Here is a 17,990-nt window from a genome sequence, read left to right as displayed (position 1 = left end):
TCTTACCCAATTTTTCATCTATCAGTATCCCTAAGTCAAGTCCTTCTCTGCAGGGCTGCTCCTAATTCCTCCTCCAGTCTGTACTGATATTGGGGATTGCCCCAGTCCATGTGCAGAACCTTGCACTGGGCTTTGTTGAACTGCATGAGGTTCACTGGACCCACTTTTCAAGCCTGTCAAGGTCCCTATGAATAGCATACCTTCTATGCATGAAGGGGTATTTCAATCTCTGTCCTTTACTGACTGATCTCTAAAACACTTGAATGAGGTATAACTGGACAACAAGCCCAAAAAATGAGGGAAAGACATTCTATTTATGCTAAATTTGTCTAAAAATTAAAGGTTCCATTTTCAAAAACAACTGGGTAGCCACTGATACAATCACTCAATCACTACATTTCTTAATATATCCTTGTCAACCCATGGCGATATATTTATAGCATTAAACAATCGCATTTCATGTAGCATGGTCTAGCTATGTCACCAATAATACCGTGACCCCAAACCTAAAAAAAGTCCCGTGTAGCTATTGACTGGATCTCATATAAAATACTAATTACCACAGGCATCAAAACAGTTTGCCCACAATTTTAAAGTATCTGGCCGTTGAACAATAACATTTATAATTCTGTAATGTAAAAATAAACAAACACATTGAATAAATAAACCAAAAAATGCAAAATTAGATTTCTGGCTCTGTGAGCCAAACCATAAACTCTCTACTTTCTGTTCCCTTCATCCCTTCATATCTGTTTATTCCCCCTGTGGAATTTATTCCCAATCCACATATTGTATTCAGATACAGTTCTAATACTGTGACCTTTCTTTCTGTTCATATTCTCTGCCCTATTTACACATTTTTCACTCTTTTGCAAATATTCTTGTATTGTTTATCTCAGATACAACACAAAAGCAGTAATTAGACCACCATAGTGCTGTGTTTTCTGCCTGTAACTGAGCAGTCAGAACTTACAAATACTCACACAACATGATATTTTAATACCAATTCATAAATTACTGACATATATAATGGCAGGCATGATCTTTTTTTACCAGTGAATATAAGAAAAATAATCCATGCATTTGAAGAAGCCTGCTCTCAGAAATTGAACTGTAACTTGTCTCCAGCCAAAGGAAGTACTAGCTGTGAAACTTAAAAGTCACATATTGGTCTCATACAGACAGTCCTAACACCTTTATATAGAACTCTGAATTATCCCTGCTGCATATCACATAGTATTTGGTTTCGCGAATCTTCTATACAAAGGTAAACTTGTTCTGTTTTTCTTTGTCTGAGAGATTGATTATTCCCATAGATGTACTGCATTTTCTTAAAAATCTGAATTAGCAATGTTCAAAATTAATAAGAGGACAGCTTGATATATTTTTAGGGTAGTAATACCATACACAGACTGATCCAGCCCCAAAACACTATGGAAGGGATTCTGGAATGTTGCTACACAGCTGATTTTCCAAGTACTCATGTTAGGATATCTACTGTCAGAGTCCAATAATCTGATGCTCTATTATTTCATTTCCTTCAGTCCTAAGGAAACCTTCAGGCAAGTCAGCCCAGCTGGTCTGGCATCCTTCTTCCTGATGCTACTGTGAAGAGCACTTCCACCAATCCCCTTCGTATAGAAGGACACTGCATTTAACAACTAACGTTTAAGGAGTCTTCTGGGCCTGTCCCTATCCAAATTAAAGCAGTTCTTTTACTGATGCTTTGCAGATTTCCTTGTAAGCAAAATTTTTTTTTTTTTTTGGATAAAAAATGCTCCTAATGATCTTGGTGCACAGTTGTGAGGCTCACTGGTCTCTTTTTCCTCTACTATTGGGTCCAAATCAGACAAGTGCTACCAACAAACTGGGTAATAAAACTGTATGTTTCTGATCTAGTGACACAAGATTGTGGAAGACTGTAACTTCACTTGATATAATTTCTATATTTCAGTACCCCTTCTTAAAAGGAAAAGTTACTTTAATGCATAAAATAGAAAATAGCTGCTGATCACTACACATTAAAGGAATGCTGCAAAGTCACAAAGCTACAAAATACCAGGATGAAGACTGTTCAACACTGGCTACCCACCCTTCACCCCAGGATACATGTTCTACCTGTCATCATACACACAGTATAATTACATTTCTGAATAATCCATTAATTCAGTGCAGGGGGATGGATGGTACTTACAAAATAAGATTGCTGATATTTCTTTTTTTAGCCTTTATCATTCTGTGTGTGGGTCCATGTCTTATATATAGTTTTCCATTGAAGACCTCACCAGTAAGAATGACTCACTTTCTTCAGACTTTTTTTAGACATTGATTGAAATAATATTAGACAGCTCCAAACTAGGAATTAATGTATTTTATAAGACTCCTTCAAGGCAAGGTAGCATTTTTATATCCATTATACAGATAGAGAATTAAAGTAGCACTAATAAAGAATTAATTTTTTTTTTTTAATCTGTTAGTTCTCAGTGCCTAAATGCAGGGGTTGTTTTCTTCCATTTCATTGAATATATAGTATCGGTCTACATATGTATTCAAAGGACAACAGCAGCCAAATTCAGTTTTAGCTGCGAGCACTCACACTTCAGCAAATCCAAATTCCATCCCTTCCCTTGCACACAAGCATCAAAGGGTTTCAGTGTAACATTTTTATCGGAAAAGCTCACCACAACTTGTAGCTAGGTGTCCAGGTAATTCAGAAGCATGAGACACCTTGGAAAGTGGCAAAGTCTGAATAATATGGTACTACAGATCATGCTGGAGAGCACAGCCAGCTTTCTGCAAGAAGTCAGCTTAGCTTAGGCCCAGCCAAGCAAACCAGCTCTCACTCAGCACCAGCTCTGTTGGGCCAGGGCTGTCTCTCAAAGAATTACAAGAACACCTCTGTGAAAACCATCTCGTTACGTGCCCCTCTGCTTTTGTTCAGGACTCCCTAAAACATTTTAAAATGTTTTAAGTCAGTAAAAGAACTCAGGTGTGAAGCACATATCCTTTGCCCCTCTCTTTTCTTTTATCCCCCTCCTTTCTTCCTTTCTTCCCTTCCTTCCTTGGATTTGGAGACAAAAAAGATACAAGTAATTTCTACTGAGGAAAGAAGAAATGGAGAAAAGGAGGACATGGGGAGCACAAGAAGAGTCTAGCCTGCAGGGGTGATGGGGCAGGGAGAGAGCTCAGAAACACAAATGCATTTCGGGGGAGAGGGTCAGACACAAAGAATCAGAAATAAAGATAAAGGAACCGCGGCACCTGGATAGCTCCAGGAGAGACAAGTAGAACACTAAGAAACAGCTTCTGCCATGACTTTGGCTTGTAGAAGTAATAAAATGCATGACTTGAACATTAAAGTAATGATAAATTGCATATACCTACCTCATACACAGAAAATGTTCCTAATACATTGGGGGGGGGGGGAGAAATAAACATATTAATAAGTATTAAATACTTGTTCTGTTTTTCTGCACTATTTTGAGCTTGAGTCTACCCTTTGCTACTGAATTTATTCAGAACTTAAATGAAGGTACTCAGTGAGATTACTGAGACAATCTAGATACCTCTGTTTCACTCCTGAGAAACTGTGCTTTCCAACTACAGGTACTTAGAAACCTATCAAAGGACAGGCACAAGCACAAACTAGCTCTTAATATACAGATACTTCTATACCAGGATCCTCTCTTGATTTCATATATGTGGGCCAGCAATATTACATAAATTCCTAGCTAGATTATTAAGGGAACAGAGAAATGTCTTCCCCAAACTCATAATTCAAATCAAAAGGTGGACCTCAGAAAAGACAGATATACTGTCCTATGCGTTCCCCCTGGACAAGGCTTCTTCTGCATGTGCTAGCAAGTGTTTCCTTTATTCTCTTCCCCCGAGTCTCCATTTCCTATTGTTCACGAAGGAAACAGCATGGATTTTAAGCAAATACATATATGAAGCAAGATGGTATTACAGACATAGCAGAGTCAGGAGACAGAGAGAAATCAAACCATACAAGCAAGGACAGCAGAATTTGCTGACAAAAAGCCTGATATTACAGGGAAACAAAGATTTGTTTGTATCTGGGTTCTTTGGCATAATATTCCACTCTTGCTGCATAAAGTTATTTTTCTGGGCAGAAAGTGAAGATCTACTATTTCTACAGGCAATAAAACAAGTACTTGAGAAATCAGAATGTCAGGAAATAAAAAGTTCATAGACAGAACAGACACATTTCCAAATTCCAAGAGAGATGGAAAATGAAATAAAATAACTTGCATTGTCAATTTACAATTCCTTTCTGGCAACAAGAGGGATGCCTAGGGAGTTCAGAGAAGCTAACAGAACTATAATATTCATACTATATTTAAAAATGGATCAAGGCTAAAAACCAACTCAGTATTGTGCAATCTTTTATCCTAACGCAGCATAGCAGCTAAGAATTATTATTTCTTTATAAACGCCATCTTAACTTACTTCAAGAAGTGGGCTTTCTATGTAATTAAAAAGAGAACTGTTTGGAGAGAGCATACCTGAAACATTGAAAAAGCTGTTAAATAATGTGGCTACTGAAGAATAGAAGCTATCAATCATTTCAGAGATTTTAAGATGCACATGTATTTGGTTTTAGAGTAAGCAGTAAGAGTCAAGTGAATAAGTTGCAGATTTTTTTCCCCCTCTCCCTAACTGCAAAAGCGGGTTGTGCAGAGAAGGCCACTCTTTACCAATTCATGGCTGCTAACTAGGCAGTCAGAAAAATATACCGTTTTCAACTTATATCAGAAAGGTCATTTGATAGGTGTTTATCCAGCCTATTTTTATTTGTGCTATTCCAGTTTTCACTATTTAAACTTGACTGTTAGCATTTGAATCCACAGTAACCTTATCCCTACACATTCGCCACCTGGGCAAATACTTTGGCTTTTATACTTCAAAACTTCCATCTAGATCAAATTTTTCAAAGAATTATTATCCAGTGAAAGACCTTCAACACAAATCTAGAGCAGCTATGGTACATCTTGCAAATTTAACACATTGTTGTTCCCTTCAATAATGTTATTAAATAATTCAGTTTCCAATAATTCAAGAAAATACTGCATAAAATAATACTAATAAATGTCTGAAACATAAGATTTCATTTAAGTCATGGGTTGTATGTACAACAAGTGTTTATACTCTTAGTTTCATCAGCGCTAGCCTGTCTAAAACAAATACAATGTATTGTTGCATGGTGATTTTATCCCATATGCACAATGATTGGAGCTTAATGAGGGACACCAAAAGATACAGAATGTAATACATTCCATAGTGAATAAAATGTTTGAAATCTTTAATTTAGTGTTTTAGAGTCTACAGAAGTAAATTATTTGGGAAGTAAAGTGGCATTTATATTACTTGTTTTCCTGAAAATACATTTCAGTCAGGAGTGGACCAAGAAGACCAGAGACAGGGTTTGAATTTCATTGTGTGACCTTGTATTTAAGACGAATAAAAGCTTATTAATTCAACCAATCATGCTTATGTGGAATAGAATCATAGTTAAGAGAAGGCAGTTTGCTTTGTTTGTACTAGGCCTTTACCTTGCTTTCAGCCATTGAAGAGTGTATCTTTTTTCCCATTGAGTGTCAAGAACATCAAACATTCTTAGAACTGAACCTGTGCTTAGACCCATGTAAAACACCTGGGCAAAGTTTTTGGAGGTGACCTCTGCTTCTGAAAAATCATGAAAAAATTGTTTCTAACTAAATATATCATTTTTTAATTGTCTAAAGTTATAATCTGAAGTGTTACCCTTTTATCTTTCCTAACTCTTTATAACCCAGTTTCTAAAACATAAATGCAAATGAAAAGCATGTTTAGATGTGTAAGTGATTTAGAGTGTTAACTCAGTTCTAATATTCCAGACAAACAATACTAGATAAGTGTAAGCCACTGCTGAACGAGAGGAGAAGGCAGTTTAGGGGTCTCATCATTGTTTTACACAACCATTGGGTTAAGGTTGTAAAATCATTAGGCAATGCAACATTAGAAAAAATAAAAACAAGTTTTATTTTTAACTGTTAGTGCTTTGAAATGTATGCTTGTGCATACTAAAATCTCAGTACGCTAAATGAGGAAGGAATTTTGAGGGAAAAAATTAGTCAAGAAACCTGTGACTGAACACTATATCATAAGGCATATGAAAGTGAGGGCTGAACTGAGGTTGCACAGGTACTGCAACTCTCCAGCTCTTTATTTCTGAGCACATGGAATTTTTCACCTTAGTTAATTCCCTTTTTGTTTAATGTCTGAATGTGTGTGTGCGTGTGTGTGTGTGTGTGTGTGTGTGAGTGCATGTGTGAATAGGCAGAACAGACAGCGTGTTGTGATGGGGAGGCAGAATGGATAGCATATTGATAAGGGCTTCACAGGTTTCATTGCTTTTGTCATTCCGAAGGTTAAAACTGATGTTGGGGTATTGGTACCATAAAAAAATATATGGACATGGTGTGTGTGAGAAGGAAACATTTTCACCAGTGTATGGGAAAATGGAAGATCTCTAAACTGAAGGAGAGAAAATTTAGGTGCCCAGGAAATTTAGAATGGCTTGCTTGCATGGCTATTCTGGTACATCATTCTAGAAGAGCTTTTAAAAGGTAGCTGTAGTTTTACCAGCAAAATTAAGCCTGTCTCTCTTGTCAAAATTTTCATTATTTTTGAGGGAAGGAAAACTTCTCATCTACACGATGAGAGGTACAGTATGTTGTACAATAAAACTGTTTCTTTACTGGTTTCCCTTAAATAATTTGTTCATCTCCCAACTGCACAGTTACTTCATTTAGCTTTATTCTCTTCCCATTATATCCCATTGCGATATTCTGTTCCCCACTTTCTCCTTACCAGACTCATTACTGATGACAGTAACTATTGCTAATAACATCACCATCCATTTCCTTCCTTCCTAAGACATTCGTTACATGGTGAAAGACAGAAATAAGACATTAGTTGCATGGTTGAAGACAAAGGGGTCAGGAGACTGGAAATCTATACTGAGGGCAAATCCTGTGATCTGAAATAGATATTGGTACTACATTTGTATTTTATTTATCCTCTAATAATTCATTCATTCTCCAGGAGTTTTTAAAGATGATCTAGTATGTCCTCTTCAGTTTCTTAAGACTCTTAATCAAACACCACCTAACCTAGATGATTCAGATATTTTAATTAACCAAGCACTCTTTTTATCTGCTTGAAGTATATTTTTCTTTCTCTCCCTCTCTCTCTAATATCTCAATGGTCTTCATTAACACAGTATTTCACTAATTCTCATACTTTGTTCTTTCTAAATATAAAATGGGTTTTATCTGACTTCTAGTGGTAGTCATAACTTAATGTCAAGATCCTTTTAGCTACAACATATTGATAAACCCTTACCTGAATGTATTCTACTGATATAGTTAATGAAATGTCATTTTCTCTCCTCATTTTTATTCCTTTTTGTATTTTTGTTATTTATCTATTCTTTCATGATGTATTTTCTCTTTATTTTAGATTTTTTCTATTTTTTTCATCTGCATTAATACTTGATCTTATAACTACCTCAGCTTTTCTTTCATCATCTAGTCTTCCTTCATAAAGGATAACAGGTCCAAGAATCTTTTGATTATTTCCAGTCATCTGTTTAGTAGCCATTAATCTTTACCTGGTAACTCCTCCTGAATCCATATAAGTATCTGTAATCAAGCTCCTCTGTACTGCTGTGTCCTTCAAACATATTTAACTTAGTCAGGGAAGTCTGTCATTGAGATTAATTTGTCTAGTGGTCCAGTTTTCATTTAATTGTTTCTTGTCAGACAATGCTGTTCTAAAACAGTAGTATACACAACTGTATAATGTGTTCCTTTAAAAACTCCTTTTATTATTATTTTTTTAATTATTAAGATACATTCCCATATGAAATAACTAAGAATAACCTGTAACATACAGGTTATTAGTAAGCTCATTACAGAAGCTGTTACACACAGGCCACTCTTTTATGTCTACCATCACCTTCCATTGTAAAGGTTTCCACTATGCACCTACAATGTAAATACAATTATAAACTAATTGTCCTTTGAATCTTCATTTTTTTACTCTGAAGAGCAAAACCTCAGATTTTTCGCCTCTCTTAACACGTAAACTTTGTTACTTTTAATGACCTTTACATATTGCCGTGTTTTTCATATCTTTCATTAGTAATGAAGAATAGCATTATACACATCATTCTATACACAGACATTTCTAATTCTTGAAGATTTAGCATTGTTTGCTTTGCTAACAAAATCAGCTGGAAGGTTTTAGCCTTAAATAGATACATAGCAAGAACATTGTATCGGCATTGCATCTCTTATTTTATGAGTTATTAAAATGTCATGCTTTATACTGATCATTAAAATTTTAATCTGCTTTAACAATCTAAATTTCAGATGATATATCTGCTACTAGTTTCTCTAAAACTTGTATTCAGGGCCAACAGACAATTCCTCAGAATTGTCTCAGAATACAGTTCATCAGGCTTTGTACATCAGCATGAAAGCCAGCCTCTGCGCTAGGCAGTCTTTTAGTTCAAGCACAACATTTAACATTAATATTTAACATATTTTTAGAACAGATGGGACTAATTCCAGTCCTCAAGTACCGTACTCGCAGCTATGTATCATGAAATGGTTTCACTTTTAGTGGTGACTACATACAATGGCTTTCAACATCTGGATTTGGCCCTCTGTTCTTAGTGAGGGTTAGACTGAACCCACTACACTGATAAGTACATTGGACAAGCTCTTTCCTCAAACTACAGTAGAGTGAGCTTCCCAGAGAGGCACATATACACTGGATATCACTAACCTGAACGGCAGAGGTGAGTGGAACGACATTCCAGTGCATATACTGGCACCTGGATTGTCTACCAAGTGTACAGACTGAAGCCCTGTCTATATGCCTTGTATGTACAACCTTGTGTGGAACAACTAAATAGAGATGGCCAAGTATTCCAGACAACCAGAAAACCCTCACCTAAAGGTTAACTTAGCAGAACCTTGCAGACTGGCAGATGGATCCATCCCTGATTATACCTTCAAGATACAATTGTTGAGACAGGTTTAGATTAAAACATACTCCCTCTGACTCTCAAGAAATCCACCATACCCAGGATGTCTTAATTAAGTCAACAGTCTGTTTGGACATGGATTTCTTATGAATCAATTCTTCAAGTGAAATACAAAAAATTCTATCTTGTTTTTCTTTCCTCTGTTGAGCAATCATTACTGCCAACTTCCCATAAAGTCCTTTGTCAAGTGTAGGATCAGTCACCAGCTTACAGTGCCTGTGTTTTTCACACACATGCGATATATACAGATATATAAACATGAGGAAGATTCCTCTAAAATCCCTTTCCACTGGGGAACGAGAACTGCCTCTACAGATCTGCATGCACTCACACAGGATGATGAAGAATGCTCTGAGATCTCAAGACAGAAAGGCAGAGCAAGTTATTATTTACACATGTGATATGGAGGACTACATTAATAAGCCCTTCTGTCTCTTGACCAGCTTGAGGAATACCATGGTGGAAGCATTGACTGGAGCACATGGAATGGGATTATTTGTTAGAGCTGTTACTGTTGCAGGATGACAGGCACAACCTTCATCTTCGGCACCCACCTGAGCTCTAATTTGCAGGTTTTACAGCAAGAATCCCTACTAGGATGAAAAAGATCTTGAAGCCTCAGGGCTGGATGTTCTGAGGGAGGAGAAAAAGCTTGAATAAATAAAAAAAAATGTTCCTTTTTTGGTGAACCCTGTATGGGTTGTAGCCCAAATTGAGCCATCAAAATTTCTGTGTCTACAAGATAGCTTAAGAAGACCTAGTAAAAAAAAAAAATCAATACAGCCTAGACAGTGATTTAGCTGACCAGATACATTTACTTTAATTTATCCTAAAATAAATAACCTAATAGTCAGCCAGTCAGCTAAATTGCATTCTATGCTCCATTGGCTTTAATGGCTGATTAGGTGCTTATCTAGTTGCCCACAGATACGAATTTAGACTCATTTGAGGTGCTGAACATGTACATTGCCCGGAACCCAGCTGAAGCTCCAGACTGGTATGGGTTTTCCATAGATCCTGTATCATATATTCCAGGCATACACAGATGTCTTAAAACATCTCAAGTGATTCTGACACGTGGTCAACTGAACTGAGCCCTAAACATCCGTTGCCTGGTACACATGTAGATGTCTATACCTGAACTTTATCTCTGCCCCACTCTATGTTTGGCTAACAGGCTGGACTAAGGGAAGAGTCGGCCTGCCTCAGGAGCCGCAGTTGCAAAAGGTTACTGAGATGAAGGAGATGAAGACTCAGAAGAGAGAAGAGTAACAAAGAACCACTTTGTTCAGGGAAGAAGCCACGGCCGTACTGGCAGTGACAGGAGCTCCACAGTTTTAGTGTCAAGTTCTACAGATCTGCCACAAAACTAAAAGTACATCCTGCAGTCTGCAAGTGAGGTGAAGATGAAGGGATTGAAGCTGGTTCCAGGTATATATCCTAAGATTTTACTAGATGTACAGAAAATCTTAAACCCACAGCTTATTCTAGCATCAGTGGTACTAACATTCCTTCCACCCTGCTAAAAATTTGGCTTGCTGCATATCATTGACTGCCAGTTTTAAAGTTGCCATAAACAGTTCTTAATTTCTGGGTAAGCTACACACAGCCAATGCTTGTTAAATCTTCTTATGCTTCAGATGATGCATGAGTGCCCTGATGAGTCTTTGCAGTAGCCATTATGGGCATGGATAGCTCAGAGTCTGGATGCTGCAAAGGTAAATCTGCTCTCCTAAGCACATTGGGAGTTGGCTTCTGAAAGTCACCGAAGTCACTACAGACTAGAACCCCTGTCAGACATTGGCCCCTTTTTCATCATCTGCAGTATGGCTAATTTAAGAAAGGTGTTGGCAGACTGACTCACTCTTTCAAGCTTTCATCTAATGCCCAAATCATCAGTCTCTGTACCAGGTATTTTTGGATAAAAGCTGTGATGGTCTCTTCAAGTGCAGGACTTGGAGACAATGCACACAGAGAATTTCTTTCAGGTGGATTTCACTCTAAAGAAATAAAATTTCTTCTGTTCTTTATATTTGATACAGACTTTAAGATCCTCCAGGGAGATTAAAGGCAAGAAGATTTACTGGGTATTCCAGGACAGCAAATCCCAGCAATGACACATGAGAGGATAGTCTCCAGACAAACTTCAGCTGACTAATAAACCTCCAGACCTAGTGAAAAATGAAATAAAAGAAACAAACAAAGAAAGAGAGGGTGGGAAGGAGAAAGAAAAGTCACAGCTTAACTCAAAACTATATCCAAAACAGGCAGCTAAGGGTAGCTGAGAAGGTAGTCCAAGCCCAGGACTGTGAAACTAGGTAAATACTTGTGCAGGTAATTCACAGGACGAATACAAATACTGAAAATTATGAGAAGGAAAAGAAATGCATATGCAGCTAAGATACTAGGTGGAAACTCAAGACATCTATATTTAGTTTCTAGACATGACACAAGTGCTGTGTGACCTACAACATTTAAGATTCATTTCAGCTGCATAAGATTCAGGACTCTAGAGCCATCTGAGATACTCGGTGGCATCCCACCTGGAATCCAACTGCTAATCATGAAAGGCCTGGCTGTCTCTGGTCCTCAGTAATATCTGTCACCTCTGTCTGGATTTCCTGGATTCCCTACAGTATCTCAATTGGTACTAGATACCTATGTTTAAGCAACTGTTGATCTGCTAAACACTATGTTAGCAGCTATTTTAAGAACTAGTGCCTCTTATCTCAAATGTATAAGCAGTTTTAAATTCCACCCTGCAGTCACTCTGTGCCTCAGTTTCCCGACGGTGGAAACCAGAGGATTTTAAAAAATACTTAGGTAATACTCAGATCCTCAGGCAGTGCTAGCCATTTAAGTACCTGAAGGGGTAGAAGTGCATATTTGTAAGTTCATTGCAGCAGTGAAAGTCCAGTATCTAATGCCAATTCAGGTTAACTGTTACTAGTGAACAGTATTTTGGGATGCCAAAAAATATAATAAAATGCTTCATATGTTTCTGTTAAGTTTTGGTTGCCTGTCCCTGTTTCTCTCATACAATGTTTTATAAATCTTTTTAAGAGATACTATCTTCGTTAAATTGCAATATTAAGCAAGTGATAACATTTCACAATATCTTAAATTATTAGAACAACCTATAAATAGATAGTCATATGCAGTCCTTAATCAGAACCAGTCCCCACTGGGCAGTGATTTGATTGAACTGCTTTTATCTCTGTGAATCCAGAATGGAGTCTTTGATGAAACTGCAGAGTTTTAGAAAGATGCATGCAAGGATCTAGTGACCTCGCACATTTGTATATTTTCATCTGTTTCTCTTCAATTTAACTTTTTTTCTCAGCATACCAAGTTATGTAGGCCTGCAAGTCTGCATAAAGATTATAACTTGTCCCAGGGACATCCGTGGGACCTATCCATCAAAAAGATGTTCACTGATTCGATTCCTTATTTATAACTAGTTTATACACTGCTATTTATTGATCTAATTGCTGTGCTTTAGAGTTAGTTTAACTGGAATATAGCCTTCACATTATGAAACTGCAAGATCATCTGCATCTTCAAATACAGAGTATCTCTGCACAAAGTCACTACAAATTTTTACATCTGAAGGAGACTGCAGCCTATTACACAACAAATCAAAGTTAATAATGATTGCATATATATATATATTTATACATACACACACATATTCAAGTATGATTCTACTCCTCCAAGCACACAGGAACCAAGTCTTGGGACTGCATCTGCCTTGGGTCTACTAATATTATGCAAGTGTCATTCCTGCACAACACTAATAGTGGGTAGGAATTGCACTTGTAGAAATATAGTTCATGAAAACACAACTAATATCTTAATACTGTGTTTCAACATATTTTTAATACATATATATCAATGAGCTATGGAAAGATATTCATACTGTAAAGTTAATAGGAAATAGCCTGTTTCTTGCCACAAAGTCCACACACTTCATCTAATATAAATAAATCTTCCTAATTCTAAGTCGTCTAGTGAATAACTTTCCTAATGGCCAAGGGGGACTAAACACAAGGAGTTATTTTCTACTAATCAATATAACAAATGATTAACCATGAAATCTTTTTATCTGACAAATACCTTTTTATTAGAATGCTAATGTAATTAATAGAATTCTGCTGTTGAGAGTAGAATAAAGAAGATATATTTGTTCTCAGATGTATGTTATTCCGTGGACATTAATTATATCATTGTGATATTCCCTCTCCTGTTCTGAACATCTAGTAAGAACTGTACTACTAAATCATACTTAATCGGAGTGTGATGGTTGTTGCTTAGGCAACAGAATGAATAAATGCAGGTCAGAATGTGCTTCCAGAAAAACAAAAGCAGGAATATGGTACAGAATGAAGAAGAAATATGTCTAACTGATTTTTACTGCATTGAAGTGTTAGAGTTCTTCAGTGTAAAGTAGCTAACCTATCTGAAACACTTAATTTAATAAGATTGTAAAAAACAGCCTAATATGTAAACCCCTTTAATAAGTGTAAAGCAGTTCTCTCATATTAAGGAAGACTACCACACATGTAAGTTTGGAGTAATCTGAATTTTTCTCTTAGCATAGCAGGTCTTTCTTCTTTCATAGTCCTATATACTTCCAAGTTTAATTTCCTCTTTAACATTTTGGCTAGAATGGAAAATATTTTTTGAAACAGTCATTTAAATTTTCAGGAGAGAATTCCCTTACATAATGCTGATATGTTAATAATATAAAAATAATTTGGTGTCTTCTGATAATTTTTATCTCCAAGAAAATATGGGAACTATTCAATTTATGCTACAAACAAAACCTGAAGTATGTAGTAGCATGATGAACAGTGTAAAATCAATAAATTATGAATTACTAAATTATTGAAATTATACATTTTTTATTACTAGGCAATTTTCCAGCCTCTTACTTAATAATTGCATTTAAGAGTCAAATTTGCATCCACATTTGCATGCTACCCCAACTAATATAAAGAGTAATTATGTATTTTACCTTCAATATATATTTAAAAACAAACCACTTCAGAAAAGGCTTCAGAAAGGAAAATATTAGCTAACACACAAGCATACAGGCATAACTTAATCTGCCTGATATCTGAAAAGTTTGATTTGCATATTGAATATTAGTATCTCATATATAATGTGTATGTTTACGTAAGTATACGTACAAAAGATGTAGGAAATTAAAATCTGATAGATTTCCCCAGAATGTGTTTCAGGCCCCTTCACAGCCAGGGGATGACTGGAAAGCCCTCCCGGGCAGTTTCTTTGGCTCCTCTGGTGCTCATCTTGTACCTGTGGTAGGTGTGCCCATCTGCATTTGTTATGCCACCTACAGCCTCTTGTGAACAATTTCCTTCTGTAATCTCTTTAAGACTACACAATCACTTACTTATGTAATTAATGCTACAACATATATAAGAATATGCAGTTACATTTCGGGAAACTGTAGCTTGAAACACATTTTTGATTTTTTTACATTGCTGGGCTGACAGCACACCATTGCAGTTTTGTTTTCAAGTAAATTTAAAGGTAAAGATTCAAATGATTTTTACTGATATAAGCAAAAGATCACACGGCAGCCATGTAAAAACAGGAAGAAAACTACACTATTATAATGTGGAAGTGGACGAGGTCTGTGCCTTAAATTCCCAATCAGGTACGAAAAAGCATATAATGATATTGGTAAAATAAACTAAATAGGAAAACCACAACCCATGTGATGATTTTATAGTCATAATAGTCATGCTGTTTCACTTCTGTTTCTAATATGCAGATGTAAGCTATGAAAAGTTAGAACTGTTCCAAGATATACATGGGTACTAAAAATATCTTTTAAAAGAGGTGATTAATAATATTTTAAGCTCTGATACTTTTATCAGAAATGTGGTCAGGATTTTTGCTAGAGGTTCAGGTAATGGGAATACTGAAGCAGGTAGAAAAGTGATTATGTAACAACCTCACAAGTAAGCTCCTCTCTTTACTGTCAATATTCATTTCAATGGAAAGTTTGTGCATGACAGGTCTCTGTTACTTTACACCACATGGTAATACTGTAAACCATGAAGTACATAAAATTTTATTTCATTCATATGTTCCTGATAAATGCTTAGAGTTAAAATATGAAAATGGAATTATTAAAATGAATGCATTACTTTTCCACACAGGCCGTAAGTTTCAACAAGTGAATCCCATAGCCTGATTATCTAAGGTGCAAAATCTTTTAACTGACACATCCAGAATCACTTGCATAGAGAGTACACTTCATTAAATAATTTTCTGTTATCAAAATACCTCTCAATGCAAGAATGACATTGCATGCTATTTAATTATTATTACAATGATGTTAATGTTTAAATAAAAATAATAATGTGATGTATTGCAGGTAGAGTTGTTTACAGCTTTTACATACTGTGAAAATCCTGCAATGGATTAAAAGAACTGTGCATTTTTCTTTTTTTATCTGAAGATTGATGAGAGGGAGAAAGAACCTTAATATTCAGTTTTTCTTTTACTATATTTCTGGCTAGAATATTTTGCAACGTGTACAGTTTGAAAGTTTGTAAAAGGACAGCTTATGTATTAATTTAGCTACACATAGAAGAGTGAAACACTAAACAGATCTTAGTGCAATGCAGAATAGCTCTAAGGTTTTTATGAGTACATGAGACAGACAAAAAAGGCAGCCACAGTGTATATACACAGCTATACACAGAAGCTTTCTTACCATAAATTGCACATTGTCAAATCCATTAGCGAGCAAGTGGTTTTCATACTGAGGTAGCCCAATATTTTCCAACCATTGTCCCACTGTCTGGACAGGGCATCGGGGTCCTGTAGGAGGGTGAAGAGGGAGGCGTTTAAGCAACGAATAACCATCCACTGGATAATAGCGGTAGTCCTGGGCTGAGAGGTGGCATTGCCACATCGTGTTCCTGGGAAAGTTGGTATCAAAGGAGCCCGCCAGCTTGACAGATTAATGTTTTCAGCAAGCAGAAAAGTCAGAAGTAAAACATAGTTTACAGGGCAGTATATAGCATAAGATCTGATCCTAGCTCTACATGTCTTAGTTATTAATCTTTACTACCGACCAGTACGTCATACAGTAGGAAAAAAAAAAAAAAAAAGCATATCAAGCTGTCAGCTAAGCTGTTCTCCGTTATATGTGATTGTTGGAATACTCCACAATGAGCAATGCACTGCCAGCAGCAAGAATTCTTTTTATCAAGTACTCCTACACTCATCAGTATGCAGCTCCATGCTCCTTGCTCCCCCTCGCTCGCTCCCCTTCATTACCCAGCCTAGGCTACACCTCGCATTTTCAATAATAGCCATCAGATAAGGCAGATTTTTTTTTTTGTCTGCAAGCTGTAAGCCTGCTGCTGCTGCTTCCTCCTACACACCCATCCAAGCGTCAATCTTGAATGATGAGAGCAGTCAAAACAAATGCAGAAAATAGCAAGATTCAAAAGCAACCTAGAGCACTTAAATCTGAATAGAATCTTCATACCCGTTACGCTTTACATATCTGTTTGTTGTAGATTTTTATGTTTCACAAGACATTCAGATGTGCAATATATAAACCATAGCCTATGGCATGGTTTACTATGCCTTGCCTTTTCCCCTTTTAATACAAGATAGGTAGTGGTCTGCATCACTGCTTATAGAATAGCAAAACCCTTTAATGAATCGATAATGAATACATTTCACAGTTTCTCTCCTGTAGTACAGCAAAAGACATAAACACACAACAATTTTAGTCAAAGTAATTAGATTATCTGCATGATTTCTTCAACCATAAAATATTAAAAGACACAAGAAAACCTTCACGCCAACATAAAATAATTCAACTTGAAAAGGTCACCATTTCAACTGAATAATTAAAATAATATTTTACTAAATAAAATTTTAAATTTACATCCTTTTCTTACGAAAATGTGAATGATAGCTGGCAGACATATAAGATTTGCATGATTTCTAGTGAGAATGTATATTTATCAACTATAACTGAAAAAAATTAATAAAAGATGAATTTAAAATGAAAGCAAGGTTCATTTTCTGCACAAGAAACCAAATACCTAACATTGTATTTTCCATCAATATTCCATTTTTGAGACAGTTTCTCTGAAGATGGAAATATTTTACACCTTTGTTCTGAGAGGAATGTTTACTAAACTTTTGCTTTTCATAACAGGATCAAAGGACTTGGCAGAAAATGGGTATATTCGGGAAAAAGAATACTGTCCAGTAGAACTTCATTTATTGAACACATTATTTACTTCTTTTTTTTCAATGTGAATCTCAAGAAATGACCATTTCTAAGGAGGATTTTAATTCTAGGCATAAGGAAATTATAAATATGTCAAGGGCATAATTTGGAATTGATGATACCATGGCAGAAAACTGTCTCATAGAAATCCAAACCTACAGTCTGACCGACACATTATAATACAAAGTCTCTGCAAATGACACATTGAGGATCCCTGAGCAGTCGCCGAAAAGGCTCTAAACTTAGCTGGATGATTAAAATTAACAATATTGTAAGAGTTTCAACTCCAACCTGACTAGTCCTTGGACTAAAACTAAATCCTTCACTCTAATACTGCTGCTTGGATCTGTGGAACATCTCATGTAAACTGAAGTTCATAATGATTTTGTAGAATAATTTTACTTGAGCCATAGAAGATCTTTCATGATGTTGGCAAGTTGCCTAAGGCAGGTCTTTTATGAGATCTTACATTACTCCAGGTCTTCTTACTGATTTGATACATTACTAATGGAGTATGAAAGGTTCATTAGGTTTCTAATAAAAGTACTGAAGTCTTATCAGGTGCTGGTAAATCTGTAA

General features: G+C 36.1%; 1 protein-coding gene across 5 annotated transcripts in view; it reads right to left on the bottom strand.

The window, feature by feature from the left end:
- Positions 1-17,990, bottom strand: part of ANKS1B (ankyrin repeat and sterile alpha motif domain containing 1B) — a 442,225-nt gene that overhangs the window by 183,761 nt on the left and 240,474 nt on the right. For 4 of the 5 annotated variants that reach the window (XM_056341207.1, XM_056341208.1, XM_056341209.1 and 1 more), the window contains exon 15: positions 15,870-15,976. In XM_056341207.1, the coding sequence (XP_056197182.1) occupies positions 15,870-15,976 (107 nt within the window). Of the gene's footprint in view, positions 1-15,869; positions 16,191-17,990 lie in introns of those variants that run through there. The other variant, XM_056341210.1, reaches the window with a different exon arrangement.

The sequence above is a fragment of the Falco biarmicus genome, chromosome 5 (assembly GCF_023638135.1).
Source record: "Falco biarmicus isolate bFalBia1 chromosome 5, bFalBia1.pri, whole genome shotgun sequence".
Taxonomy (NCBI): domain Eukaryota; kingdom Metazoa; phylum Chordata; class Aves; order Falconiformes; family Falconidae; genus Falco; species Falco biarmicus.
The sequence above is the reverse complement of the archived record's forward strand: the minus strand, read 5'-3'. Positions and strand labels throughout refer to the sequence as shown.